Genomic DNA, 14378 nt, shown 5'->3' on the forward strand with positions numbered 1-14378 from the left:
CGCTGCTCGACGCGCACACCATGGGAAGAGCGCGCAGTGGTCGCCGGCGTGGGTGTCTTGGAGGTCGCTGCGCCGCCCGGAGGTGGCACAACGACACCCCTGGAGGCCCCGCGCCGCCTGCGGGGGGGCCAGCTCCGTCTTTGGATCTGGCGTCGTGCGGCCGGTCGTCTGGTGCTCGAACGACGCCGCTCGCCAGGCTCTGACTACCAGGGCGATGCTGGTGCTCGCAGACCGCGGCCCGGGTCCTGTCTGCGACCGGTCCACTGCCCGCCCGCACCGGCACGGGCCGTTCGGCTCCCAATGAGCCGACCATCGTGGCCGTCTTCTTCTTAGGAGCCATGGCGACGAAGAACTGCTAGGCTAACTACTAGACCAAATTCTCACAGTTGCGCCATCCCCTACCTGGCGCGCCAAAGATGTCGGTGTGGAACGACACCTATGGGATCACAAGAATCCCTACTATGGTTGCCGGGGCGCGGGGTTGCAAGAAGAGCAGGTTCAGTAGCCAGCACAAGGATCGTTTACCCAGGTTCGGGCCGCGAGGATGCGTAAGACCCTAGTCCTGCTTTGGTGGGTGTATTTCAGAGAGTTCTTGGGCTCTCGAACTAGTTGTGGTGAGTGTGTGGTTCGAAAGAGCCGAATCCTTCTCCAGTATGCCATGGGCCTCCTTTTATAGTCGGAAGGGGCTGCCACAGTGGCTCACAGGAGGTGGAAAGGCGTACAGTGCCCTGAGCTTATCGCTCGTATTACAGGACATGACGCATTTAATGCGTAGCTTAGGTGTCCCCTTGCTTCATTGGGGACGGGGGCGAGGCCCGTCCCGTCCGTCGCCGCTCCTCCTCGCCTCGACACGCGCCCTGGCCAGCGAGGCACGTGGTGCCATGTAGGCAGGCAGGCAGCTGAGGTGGCGCAGTGGTGGAGCCTTCACGAAGATCGGCATGCCGCCACGCAGGCGCTCGATGAGTTGGCCTGGGAGCTGCATGTTGCCACGCAGGTGCCTGCCCAGCTGGTTGGGCTGGCAGCTGCATGGGAACGGCGGTGGAAGCTTGGTTGGCACGGGCCTGGCGGTGGCCCTGCTGGCGTCCTTGGTGAGGGTCTCGCCGGGTGGCCCGGCAAGGGTCTTGCCGTGTAGCCCGGCAAGGGTCTTGCCGTGGTGCGCTGTCGTCCCTGGCAAGGGCCTTGCCGGTGGTCTGGTGGCCTTCCTTGGCAAGGATCTTGCTGAGGATCGTCGTCTTCTAATCCTCATCTGATCTTGAATATGTCTTCACAAAGATCTGCATGCCACCACGGAGGTGCCTCCCGAGCCCTGGCCCCACGTGGATGATGGCGTTGGGGACCATGGGCTCAAGGGTGGCTCGCTCTGTTGGTGTGGGGCGAGCTCCCCCGGCAAGGGTCTTGCCGGGGCTGCTGAGGCTGCCCCGGCAAGGGTCTTGCCGGGGGAACCTGCTTCGTCCCTCTGCTCTTTGTGGTCTTGGCCTTGGCGTTGCTCTGATCGCCTTGGGCTTCGGTCTTACCTTGGCTCATCTCCCCTGTTCTGCTTGGTGTGACCGCGGGCGCGGCTCCGACTGCCCGTGTACAGGTAAAGGGGTACAAAAACGCACCCCTCTTTTTGTACACCGGCAACTACACAAGCCATAATGTGCTTGCTCTTGTTGACTTCGATCTGAAGTTCACATATGTGCTGGCTGGCTGGGAAGGGTCAGCACATGATGCTAACATTCTCAGTGACAGCATGAGTCGCCCTGATGGCATCAACATCCCCAATGGCAAGTTCTACCTAGGAGATGCTGGTTATGCATGTCGCCCAGGTCTTCTTCCACCCTTCAGGAAAACCAGGTACCATCTGAACAAGTTCGTTGGTAGGAACTATCCTAGGACTCCACGGGAGCTGTTCAATATCAAACACTCCAGCCTTAGAATTACTATTGAGAGGGCCTTTGGAGCTCTGAAGAATAGGTTTAGGATCCTAGATCAGAAGTCATTCCCCACTTTCCCCACTCAGGTTAAGCTTGTTCTTGCTTGTTGCATTCTGCATAACTGGATCCTACAATGGGGTTGTGATGAACTGGTGCCTGAGGAGGAAGATGTGATGCCTGACGATGTTGTTAGCTCCGGCCATGGTGTGGAGGAATTTGACAACGAAACCTGAAAGAACAAAAGGATGAAATGGGCACATGCAATGTGGGATAACAGAGGTCGGACAAGAATCTGAAAAAGAAGAAGAATAGCAAGAGCAGCAGCAGAAGAAGAGGAAGAAGCAGCAACAAAAGAGGAAGAGGAAGAACTAGCAGCAGAAACAACAGAAGAGGAAGACGATGTACTTCTCATCTAGTTAGCATCAATGATGAACTTTCCCCTATTCAGACATATGGCTTTTAATAATGTGTATTGTTATTTGATAGTAGCTAGGATATATTTCGTACATAGAAACGAAACTATGTTCAGATCGTGTGTGATAAGATCATCGCTAGTGAGAAGTGGTAAGAGCACCTTATGCAGATTGCAGCCAAACACCTATATGCGCCTAATGCAACGCGACCAATCAAACAACGGGTCAAAATTAGTTCTCTTATGCTGCTAGCCTAGATGCGGGCAACCAAACTATGTGCAGATGGTTGTTTTTAGACTGTTTTTTCTCAGCCAAGCCCATCTAAAAAACACATGCAATGTAAGCAAAATCGATGCAACCAAACAAGCCCCAAGCATCTGGTGATGGTTTAATTTAGTCCTACTAGGCTACTACGCGTAGTAGGCATGTTTATCCGCATCTTTATTATTTTTTCGCAAATGATACTACTAGTCTACTACTGTTGCTCATACTCATAGTATGAGACTAGCCACAGTGGGACGTAACTTAGACTAGTAATATGCATATGAGTTAGATTGATCACATTGGGAGTAACTTCAAGAGTAACATCGGGTCCAACTCAGCAAATTTGCCATGTGGCAATGAGTTAATGAGGAGATATGTAAATTTTCTATGAATAACATCACACATATCAAGATAAAATGAGTCTATAACCTAATAAACAAAGCTTTACATAACACTACACATATGTCACTACCCATTATAGATGTAGTAACATAGTCTAGGATAGTGTGTATGTTAGTAGTGTAAGTTACTCTTCATTGTGACTAGTCTTAAGAAAAATCAGCAAAAAGAAAAGAGCATAGCCTCTCTTTTTTTGAGAAACAAATAAGAGCATAGCCTGTCTATCTGTAACATTGGGGTCTTCAGCCTCGACTTTTCTTTTAGGAAGTCTTCAGCCTCGACTTAGATTTTTAGCGGGCCAGCCGGCCCGGACTCCAAGACCACACCATAGCATATTGGGCCGGTCCGTTACACGCTGAACGTCCAAGCACTCTACACTACTACACAGGGCAGAGAGTCGTTTACATTAGGCCGTGTTTGAATTAGCGTGTTTCTTTCGAATACACCTGTTAAAGATACACGCCTCCGGTTGTTTCAGGCCGAAAATCAGTCGTGACCAGTATAATACATCTGTAAATTTGACACCTCCGTATTGCAATACATCGCATCCAAGCGCGGCCTTAGTACCACCTCGGCTGCTTACGCTCAGCAGAACCAGCTTAAAAGGAGATTCCCACTACACTGCAACAGGACCTTACTTGAACACGATCTGTTGTTCTAGGATCGTACCACTGCATCCTTGACTAATGAGGAGGCAAGCACTAAGCTTGGTTGATGACATCTGACCTGTGGGCCCATTGCTGTAAAGGATCGCAGCATGAACACCAGCGTTAAACAAGGTAGTCCAGGTACAAAACATCCAACCTGCCAACACCGCAACAGCCCCGGGGTAATCAGAATTGAAAAAGTCCTCGTCATTGGATGCTTCGCTGACTTAATGTGATCGAGTGGAACTTGTCCAGTCGCCCGTGAAGGTTTACAGGTAGACTTTCTTTCTTGCCAGATCACAGCATTTCTCAGGGCGTGTTTGGTTGCAGTTTGCAATAGTAGTTGCATTGCATGTCCATCTCCTGCCAGCCTAGTTGATGAAATATATAGCCTCATATGCAGCAGATGCAACTTGTTTAGTTGCCTACATCGCATGGAGAGGCATTTCCCCCCTGCTGTTTTTGTGCTTAGGGTGTGAGCAAATGCAAACTTCAGCTGTTTGGTTGCAAACATCGTTTGTGTTTTGCTCACCTCATTCAAATGTGGTGGTGCCACCACATGATCAGCACAACAGCAACAGCAGAACAGCAAGATCAAAACAAAGCAAGCAATGTAATGACAGCAAACTTAACACAGCAAGCAAGGAAATGACAGCAAACTACTTAACTACATAGCATAAGTCTAGATTAAAAGCAGGGGCATCCTCCTTCCCTGCTCCATGCCAGGATGCTGCTCCTGGCCAAAATATGAACAAGTTACCAACACAAGTCTCGTCGCACACCATAAAAGTTCTCCACTAACACCTTACTTAAGTTAACTACATAGCCTGCTCGATGTTACCAACGCAATTGTGCTTGCTGCAACGAAACCTGCACATGACCGAGGAGTCGTGGTTGTAGATCTGAACCTTCAGTCAGAGTCCTGAGATGTGCACAACGACGAGGTCGCCGGGGACGATCCGGTGGCGGCGGCAGAAGTAGTTCCAGCCTCGGCCAAGCACCATGTGCCCCTCGAAGTTCTGGACCTGCATCCAGAACACGCACCGCTTGTTCGCCGACAGCCTGACCACGCGCGGGAGCCGATTGATGACCAGCCAGGTGTTCATCACCTCCACAAACTTGGGAGGCACGACGAGCATGGCGAGGTCCTCGTTGTCCTTGATCTGCTGGTAGAAGCGCAGCGGCTCCCTGGCCCCCTCCTCGTGGCCCTGCCTCGGAGATCGTCCCCTTGAACGAGGCACGCTCATGAAGGCGATCCTGCCAGGCAGGTCCACCTTCCTGAGCCACCTGTTCGTGAGGATGAAATCCTCGGCGCGCTCAGCTCCGGCCACCACATGAGCTCCTCCTCCCGGCACATCCCAGTCAGTCTTCAATATCTTGTCAGGTAAGATGACAAGTATTAGTGCACAAACTCTTTGCAAAATGGCACTGATCAGGGACATTTGCCCAAGAGCAAATGACACTAATCAGTTCACAAACTCTTTGAGGAAATGCCACTTATCAATGGCACTTGCTGTTGGGCAAGTCCACTGATCAGTGGCACTGATCAGTGGACTTGCCCAACAGCAAGTGTCATTGACTTGCCTATGGGCAAATGCCACTTATCAATGGCACTTGTTGTTGGGCAAATGCCACTTATCAGTGGCACTGATCAGTTGACTTGCTGTTAGGCAAGTCCACTGATCATTTCCATCTTCTTTGATGCAACTGGCACTCATCACTGCACTATCCTAAACATGGAAACATCTAAAAATAGCAACACCAAGTGCCAATAGCACCCATGTGCAGCCATGCAGATTTGGCACCATCCTAAAATGCTCCTACTACATGCACGTATAACATTCAACACAAACCCTAGCTTGAACATGTATGTTAGCAACATGAAACATGAACATAATCCTAGCTAGAACATGAACATGCCATCAGTCAACATGATTCTAGCATTCATCACTCAATATAAACATGCCATCAGTATAACATTCATCACTGAACATGAACATGATTCTAGCATGAACACACCTACTAGCATGAACACAAATCATAGGACACACAAGCAGTAGCACAAGAAAAATTATCCTAGCACACACACTGTACAAAATAAGAACAGATCAGTCCGATTGGATTCGATTGGGATCCCATCCAATCAGATCTGCTAGAATCCTATCTAATCCTATCGAATCCACTGACTCCTACCACATGCCTAAGAAATAAACCCCTAATCTACATCTAGGAGCAAGGATTGAGGGGTTTGACTCACAAGAGCACGCGCAGCCGCGGCGAACCGAGGCCGGGGTGAAAACCCCGGCGGGAAGGAGAGAGGGGGCGGAGCAGAGGAGGAGCCGGCCCTGGCGACGGCCTGCGGCATCGGCCCCGTGCTCAACGCCACGCCAGAGGTCGAGAAGGACGGCCCGCCGACAGGAGAAAACCCTTGGACGGGGGGTCAAGAAAACCCCGTGGCCAATGGGGTCCCAAGAATGGGCGGCTCCGTCGACGGCGCCGGCGCCGAGCCGAGGACCACGAGGTCCGGAATCGGCGGCGGAGCAGGAGCGGCCGGCACCGCATTGTCCGGCGCTCGTGGTGGCCGACAGCAGATGGGGGACGGCGCTCGCAGCGCCGACGCCAGGTCGCGGCCCGAGTTCTGAAGCCCGGCCAGCTAGCGCTCCTGGATGCCAGCGATGCGCTGGTCGACGGGGGTCAGAGGGCGGCGCGGCGATGGGCGTGGCAGAGCCATCGAAGGAGAGGAGAGGGAGGGACGGTGAGGGAGAGAGAGGGAGCGATGGAAACAGTGCGTCTGGACGGTGACAAGAGAGTGGGGGGCGAGTAATGAGACATCACCTCCGTCTCCCGCGCTGCCCGAGGCGTGCAACTGTCTCGCACGCGTGGCCGCGCGCGGCCAGGCTCGCGGGAAACTGCCGATTCGGCAATTTCCACCGGACCAGGCTGCGGGCTGTTTTAAAGTCCGTGCGGACCTCAAACCGCATGCAGCCCAGGCAACCAAACAGACCGCGCACATCCCGCGCGGGTCTGGTTAGACTGCATGCGCGCAACCAAACACGCCCTCGGTGAACCACCGACGCCACGTTTTCGGCCGAAGCACAACGGCTAGCGAGCACAATGCTACTACTCAGTTCTGGTATAAAACTCTGCACACCTTAATAACTTCATCACACCGACTAGTACGAGCCAGGGAAGAATTCAGAGGGAAGCCGTCAGGCAGATGAAGCACGTGCTCGTCTCTCACTCAAGACAAGCCACGGTCAACCTTATCGGCTCTTGCTCAATACCTGGAACCATCGCGTTCCTAACCTTTATCTTCACTCATTATTATACTCCATCCGGTAATATTCGGGGTCCACGTACTGTACGGACTTGCCGTCCAGGTCCATAGCACGAGAGATCGAGTACATGCTACTACACCAACTTGACAACTTGACATGTGAGCCAAGGCCCTGTACTGCACGCTCTTTTTTTCAAAGCTTCACACACTAATGTGAGTGGCATATACATGGCTGTAGCACTGAATTCATCCGTAGATAGTTAGAACCAGATGACGACTGCCATGGCGATGGCGGCCACCAAAAGTGCATACGCCTTCACCACATCCATCTCACTCCTCCTGCTGATGATACCTGTTGCTCTCGCAAAGGGTCACCCCCATGGCACCAACTACCTCGCGAGAGGTACCTCGGTGTACATCGAGGACGGCACCAAGGCCACCAGCCCACCACCACCACCACATCCTGGCGTCGCCCAACGGCGCCTTCGCCTGCGGCTTCTACAGGGTGGCCACCAACGCCTACACCTTCTCCATCTGGTTCACTGGCTCGGCGGCGGCCAAGACTGTCGCGTGGACGGCCAACCGCGACGCGCCGGTGAACGGCGGGGGTTCCAGGCTCGCCTTCCGGAAGGACGGAGCCCTGGCCCTGCTCGACTACAATGGCGCGGCCGTCTGGAGCACCAACACGACCGCGACCTGAGCCAGCCGCGCGGAGCTCCTCGATAGCGGCGACCTCGTCGTCAGGGACGCCGACGGAAGGCGCCTCTGGGGGAGCTTCGACTCGCCCACCGACACGCTTCTGCCGTCGCAGCCGATGACCCGGCACACAAAGCTGGTATCTGCATCTGCCAGGGGTTTGCTCTACTCAGGGTTGTATACATTCTACTTTGACAATGACAATCAGCTCAAGCTCATCTACAATGGCCCTGAGGTCAGTAGCGTATATTGGCCTGACCCTTTCACCACCCCGCTTGTAAATCACAGGACTACCTATAACAGTAGCCAGTATGGAGTTCTTGAGCAGACAGGTCGGTTTGTCGCGAGCGACAACTTTAAGTTTGAAGCTTCTGATCTTGGTGATGAGGTCATGAGGAGGTTGACTCTGGATTACGACGGCAACCTTAGGCTCTACAGTCTGAACCTGACCACCGGCAACTGGTCGGTCTCTTGGATGGTATTCCGTGGAGTCTGCAATATTCATGGACTCTGGGGCAAAAACAGCCTCTGCAAGTACATACTCAAGCTCAAGTGCTCTTGCCTCAGAGGCTTTGAGGTGGTTGATGCAAGCGACTGGAGCAAAGGGTGCAGGCGCAAGGCAAACCTCAGGGCCACCAAGGATTTCTCATTCAGAAAGGTCGCGGGAGCTGATTTCATTGGGTATGACTTGCTCTATTGGGAGCGGGTGACAATTCGTAACTGCAAAGATTTGTGCTTGGACAATGCTAATTGCCAAGCTTTTGGTTACCATCAGGGAGAAGGCAAATGTTTCACAAAGGTCTATCTTTTTAATGACAAGAACTTTCCAAACCCTCACACTGACATTTATCTGAAAGTTCCCAAGGGAGTGTTGTCTTCGTCAGAATTGGCTTCTACAGTGACCCATGCGTGCAAAGTTCATCAAAAGGAGGCCAACACTTCATCGCTAATGTTCCAAGATGGCCCTTCTAACTTCAAGTTTGGCTACTTCCTTTCTTCTGCATTAACACTGCTTTTCATTGAAGTGGTATTAATCATCGCCGGCTGTTGGGTTGTTCACAAATGGGAGGGAAGACCAGAGATTATAGACGAAGGTTACACGATAATTTCCAGCCAGTTCCGAATATTTAGCTACAGGGAGTTACAGAAGGCAACCAATTGCTTCCAAGAAGAGCTAGGAAGTGGTGGATCAGGAGCAGTTTACAAGGGAGTCCTCGATGATGAAAGGAAGGTCGCAGTGAAGAAGCTAAACGATGTGATCCAAGGAGAGCAGGAGTTCAGGTCTGAGCTAAGTGTCATAGGCAGAATCTATCATATGAATCTCGTCAGAATTTGGGGGTTTTGTGTCGGGAAGACGCACAGGCTCTTGGTTTCAGAGTTCATTGAGAATGGTTCTTTGGCCGCAGTTCTTTTTGATCACCAGAGTAATTCTCATGTGCTCCAATGGGGCCAAAGGTACAATATTGCACTTGGGGTGGCAAAAGGATTGGCCTATCTCCATCATGACTGTCTTGAATGGATTGTGCACTGCGATGTCAAGCCAGAGAACATATTGTTAGATAGAGAGTTTCAGCCCAAGATTGCAGATTTTGGACTGATGAAGCTACAACAGCGAGGATCAAGCGCACAAATGTTGTCAAAAGTGCATGGGACTAGAGGCTACATTGCACCAGAATGGGCTCTAAATCTTCCAATCAATGAGAAGGCCGATGTTTACAGCTACGGCATAGTGCTTCTTGAGTTAGTGAAGGGGGTTCGTCTTTCCAGATGGGTGGCTGAGGGCGAGGAGGAGGTTGAAATGGCTGGTATATGCTCTATTGAAATCCTTCAAGAAAAACTAGCAGGCGAAGACCAGTCATGGCTTCTGGAGTTTGTTGACCACAGACTGGATGGAGAATTCAACCACTCAGAAGCTACAGTAATGCTTAAGATAGCAATATTATGTGTAAAAGAGGACAGGAGCTAGCATGAGCCACGTGGTCGAAACTTTGCTTTCACTTGTGGAGTAATGTTCAGTATTGTATTACTATTGTTACATCTAGCTGATATAAGAATAACATTATGCGGTGTCGCAGAAAAGTTGCTGCAAGCCTTATCCCTGCCATATGTAACGGCTCTCCAGATTTGTGTCAATACCTAGTTTCTTAAGAGGGAGTACTAACTACTCCCTCCGTTCCTCAATATTCTGTGATGTTGCAGAAAAATTGCTGCAAGCCTTTCCCTGCCATGTCTAGAGACTCTCCGGATTTGTACCAATAACTAGTTTCTTAAGATGGACTACTATCCAGTAACTAGGAGTACTATGTATTTCATTATGTCTTTCTGTTTGGATGCTTAGGTCCATATAACAAAACACATCTACTTTCAGTTATTTGAAGAAATATGCAATCCTAGTGATCTAGATTGATAGCAAACAGAAATGTATCAAATCTAGATGGGCTACTTGATTTATCATGCAGCTGACAGATTAAAGAACAGAATGTAATAGATTACTCAGTACTCACAGCTATAGAAGTTATATGATTAAACAGAATCAACAATGACAGGAAGTGTGAAAACAATCGCCAGTTCAACCATTCAGAAGCTACAGTAATGTTTAAGATAGCAATATTATGTGTGCAAGAGGAGAGGAGCAGAAGACCGAGCATGAGCCATGTGGTCGAAACTCTGCTTTCACTTGTGGAATAATGTTCAGTACTGTACTACCTCTGTAACTTTTAATAAGACGTTTTTAGAGTCTATGACTGTGTCAAAAAACGTCTTGTATTAAGTTACAGAGGGAGTATTTACTAGTGTTACATCTAGCTGAAGTAAGAGTAATATTCTGTGATGTTGCAGAAAAGTTGCTGCAAGCCTTATCCCTGCCATATGTAGCAGCTCTCCGGATTTGTGTCAGTACCTAGTTTCTTAAGATGGAGTACTAACTGGTAAGTAGTATTTCATTTTGTCTTTCTGTTTGGATGCTAAATTCTGTATAACAAAACACATCTACTTTAAGTTATTTGAAGAAATCTGCAATCCTAGTGAGCTAGATTGATAGCAAACAGAAATGTATCGAATCTAACATGAATAGTGGTAGGTTGCATAAATTTATAGTCAGTTTTATTACCTGATTTATCGTACAGCCAACAGATTAAAGAACAAAATTATTAGACTACTCACAGCTATAAAAGTTATATGATTCGAAGGAATCAACAATGACAGGAAGTGTCAAAACAATCACCAGTTCACTCATTGTTGCTGCCAATGGACTCCGCATAGGCATAGCCACCGAGCAGCGCATTGCCTTGTGCGCGGCGTTGAACGGAGCCTCCATCCCCAACCAAGTACTGCACGGGGTCAAGCACCTTCCCTTGCTCCAGCTCCTGTACAGAGACAGCAGCCTGAGCACCTCGAGGTCGTCGCGGTCGACGCGGAAGCCGGCGGGGAGGTAGAGGAGGCGGGAGGATGCGCCGGTCGGCCGTCGAAGCGCGCCGCCGCATGAAGGGAGAGGGGAGGAGGAGGTGCTGGTCGGGTCGGAGTCTCGGAGAGGAAGGCGGGTGAGGGCGAGGAGGGTCGAGGAGGAATGACAGGTAGTAGAAGGCGAGCGGGTGGTGGTCGGCACGGGCAGCGAGCTGGTGCTCGCGGTGACGCCGGTGAGGGCTGCGGCGGCGCGTCTCTGCGAGGGACAGAGGAGGAGGGGCGACACGCACCAATTCGATAGGGTCGCTAGAACTGCAGAAATACTCTATTTTCTTTGGGAAATGTTTGAGGCCGGACGACCGGCTAAGCGTTGCGCCGGTCGCGCGCTCATCGTTGGATCAGACTACGCAGCTGCCGCACTTATTATCTGCAGGCCCAAGTGCCATGAGGCCAACACACCGCATCTCCTTTTTTATACTTTATTTATCTTCTTCCACGAACGCTGAGTCATCTTCTTCATCCTCTGGAGTTCATGTGCATCTCGCCCATGGTGCATCTACCCGGCGCTGGTTCCCCATGACTCCATACTATGCTGGAGAACCTCCTCCATCCTTCTCTCTCTCCCTTTCCCTCGAACGACCTCCTCCGTCCCGCTTTTTTTTGCATCCATGGGGGTGCGAGCGTTGACTGTGGAGATTTGCAACCGGACCACGACCATGCCGGCAGCCGATTGCTACAAGCCGTGACGCATGGGGCTACGAACGGTGACGCACGCAATATGCTTCAACTCTAGATGAAAAAGCTTCAACAATAGACAGAGAATTTCAATCAGCATCACCCAACCAATGGAAGTTGCAACCATTGATAGAAAAGCTTCAACGGTAGATGAAAAAGGCTTCAAACACATATAGAGAAGCTTCAAACGGCACCGCACAATCAAAAAAAAGATGCAACCATTGACAAAAAAAGCTTCAACCATAGATGAAGAAAGCTTCCATCATAGATAGAAAAAGCTTTCAATGGGTATGCGCAACCGAAAAACATTGACAGAAAAGCTTTCAACAATAGATGAAAGAAGCTACAACCATAGGTAGAGAAATAGCTCCAACCATAGATGGAGAAAGCTTTCAATCAGCACTGCGAACTAAAAAAGATACAACCATTGACAGGAAAGATTCAACCGTAGATGAAAAAAGCTTCAACCATAAACTGGCAGAACAAGCTGCGGGCGAGCGGACAGCGAACAAGACAGCATGGACCTACATGCGACGACGGTAGCGAGCGTTGCAGCTAGCTGCAAGGACAGCGGGGGCGTTCGCCGGTGCTGCGGCCGGGGACACGGTGCTCCGACGCGAGCGGCGATGCAACCGGCAACGAGGATGGCTGCTACGCGACGCCAGTAGATGCTACTAATCTTCGGCGGCGCTGGTGCAAGTGGCGCTGGCCAATGAGCCAGGGGCGGTGCTGCTGCCGAGTAACGCCGGCCGGTGGCCCGATTTCTTCTGGCGGAGGTTTTTTTCCGACGGCAAGCGCGTGCGCTGGATGGATAAGAGAGGAGTGGGCGTTTTGGAGAAGATGTGTTTCTGTGGGGGTTAACTGACGGATCTAAGGCCTGACATCAATCTAATCCTAGGGCCCGTACGCGACCGGCCGAACCTCCAGCCGGTCCGCCGGCGCCTATTACTCGCCATTTTCTTTCGGTTTTTATATATGATTTGAGACTACTTTCTTATTTATGACATGTGAAGTCTATAATGCTCTTATAGTAGTACATCGTAATTGTGTACTGAGTAACCTCGCACTGTTTGTAATGATCTCACAAATAATTGACATATGCATAAGCCTAACATATGAATGTGTGTCTGTACATATAGATGATGTCACATCTAAGTGATGTCATAGGTTGATTGTTCCTCTTTTTTTTAGAAACTTGTGTTGTTGTTTTCTTTTGTCCGTTTGTTTTGACTCTGTGTTTTCTCCGACCGACAACCAAACCGTAGTTCAAAAAGAAAAAAGAAATCAGGACCGGGGTGGTTCTGTAAGCACTAAAGACCGGTGTAAAATGAACAGACCAGGCAATTTCCTGGAAAACGAACTAGGAATTTCAATGAGAAGCACAAGTGGGCACGCGCTCATGACGATGGAGGTAGGCGATCTGGCGACATGACGAGCAACCTGGTTGAATGTTTCAACAATGTGCTCAAGGGTGCTCGTTCATTGCCGGTGATTGAAACTAGGACAAAAAAAGGAGCTGGACCCCCTAGTCGCGTGTCGATGGTAGACTTCCCACTTGGACAAAAAAATCAAGCTTAGTTGCATGTCGAGGGTGGACTTCCCACTTGGACAGAAAAATCAAGCGTAGTTGCGAGTTGAGGGTGGACTTGCAACTAAGGAGAACAAGGTCAAGGCCTAGTTGCATGCCGCGGTATTGCAACTTGGGCAAAATAGGTTTTCGCTGGTGGCATGTGTCGAGTAAGGACTTGCATCTGAGAAGAACAAATGTCGGCCTAGTTGCAAGTCAAGCGTGGGTTTGAAACAGGAAAAAAAAAGGTCAAGCCATTTGCATGTCGAATGTGGACTTGCAACTGGGGCGGACAAATATCTGCCTAGTTGCAAGTCGAGCGTGGGTTTGAAACAGGAAAAAAAGTCAAGGCCATTTGCATATCAAATGTGGAGTTGCAACTACGATAAATAAGAAAGGTCGGGCCCAGTTGTCGGTTCAGGGTGAACTTGAAAGTGGAAAAAAGGATCTGGGGCCAGCTGCGAGTTAAGGGTGGGCTTGCAACTGGGACAAAAAATGGTCGAGCCCAACTGCGAGTCAAGGATGAGCTTTCAACTGGGGCAAAAAAAGTCAGCGAGAATAAGAAAATGATAGTCCCAGATACGAGTCAAGGGTGGACTAGCAACTGGAACAAAAAAAACTTGGGCCTAGTTGCGCATAGAGTGTGGATTTGCAACTATGAAAAAAATAATGTCAGGGTCTCAAGTGCGAGTTGACAGTGAACTTGCAACTTAGAACAAAAAATAGGTCGAGAAGCAGATGGCAAAAAAAAGTCGGGCCCAATTGCTAATCGACAATGGGCTTGCAACTGGAACCCAAAAAAAAGTCAGACCCAATTGCGAGCCAAGGACGGGCTTGGAACCGGGGAAAAAGGGTCAGCAATCAGTTACGAATTGTGGGTGGCCTTGCAACTTAGAAAAAAAATAGGTCAGACTCCAGTTGTGAGTCGAGTTTCGACTTGCAACTGAGACAAAAAAAAGGTCGAGCCCCATTTATGACTCAAAGGTGGACTTGTAGTTGAGACAAAAAAAAATGCCCAGTTGCGAGTCCATAGTAGACTTGTAAATGAGACAAAAATAGATC

General features: G+C 50.1%; 2 protein-coding genes across 2 annotated transcripts; one reads left to right on the top strand and one right to left on the bottom strand.

Annotated features, from left to right (window-relative positions):
* Positions 1–4288: 4288 nt before the first annotated feature.
* Positions 4289–13445, bottom strand: LOC109746744 (uncharacterized). The gene is made up of 3 exons (XM_020305849.3): positions 12278–13445; positions 10836–11816; positions 4289–5006 (listed from the first exon to the last, which is right to left on the bottom strand). Exons 2-3 carry the CDS (start codon positions 10926–10928, stop codon positions 4554–4556), a joined length of 546 nt encoding a protein of 181 aa, XP_020161438.1. The 5' UTR covers positions 10929–11816; positions 12278–13445; the 3' UTR covers positions 4289–4553.
* LOC109746745 (putative receptor protein kinase ZmPK1) lies at positions 6589–11209 on the top strand. The gene has a single exon (XM_073504130.1). The coding sequence runs from the start codon at positions 7731–7733 to the stop codon at positions 9576–9578; it is 1848 nt and encodes a 615-aa protein (XP_073360231.1). The 5' UTR covers positions 6589–7730; the 3' UTR covers positions 9579–11209.
* Positions 13446–14378: the final 933 nt, after the last annotated feature.

The sequence above is a fragment of the Aegilops tauschii genome, chromosome 7 (assembly GCF_002575655.3).
Source record: "Aegilops tauschii subsp. strangulata cultivar AL8/78 chromosome 7, Aet v6.0, whole genome shotgun sequence".
In the NCBI taxonomy this organism is placed as follows: domain Eukaryota; kingdom Viridiplantae; phylum Streptophyta; class Magnoliopsida; order Poales; family Poaceae; genus Aegilops; species Aegilops tauschii.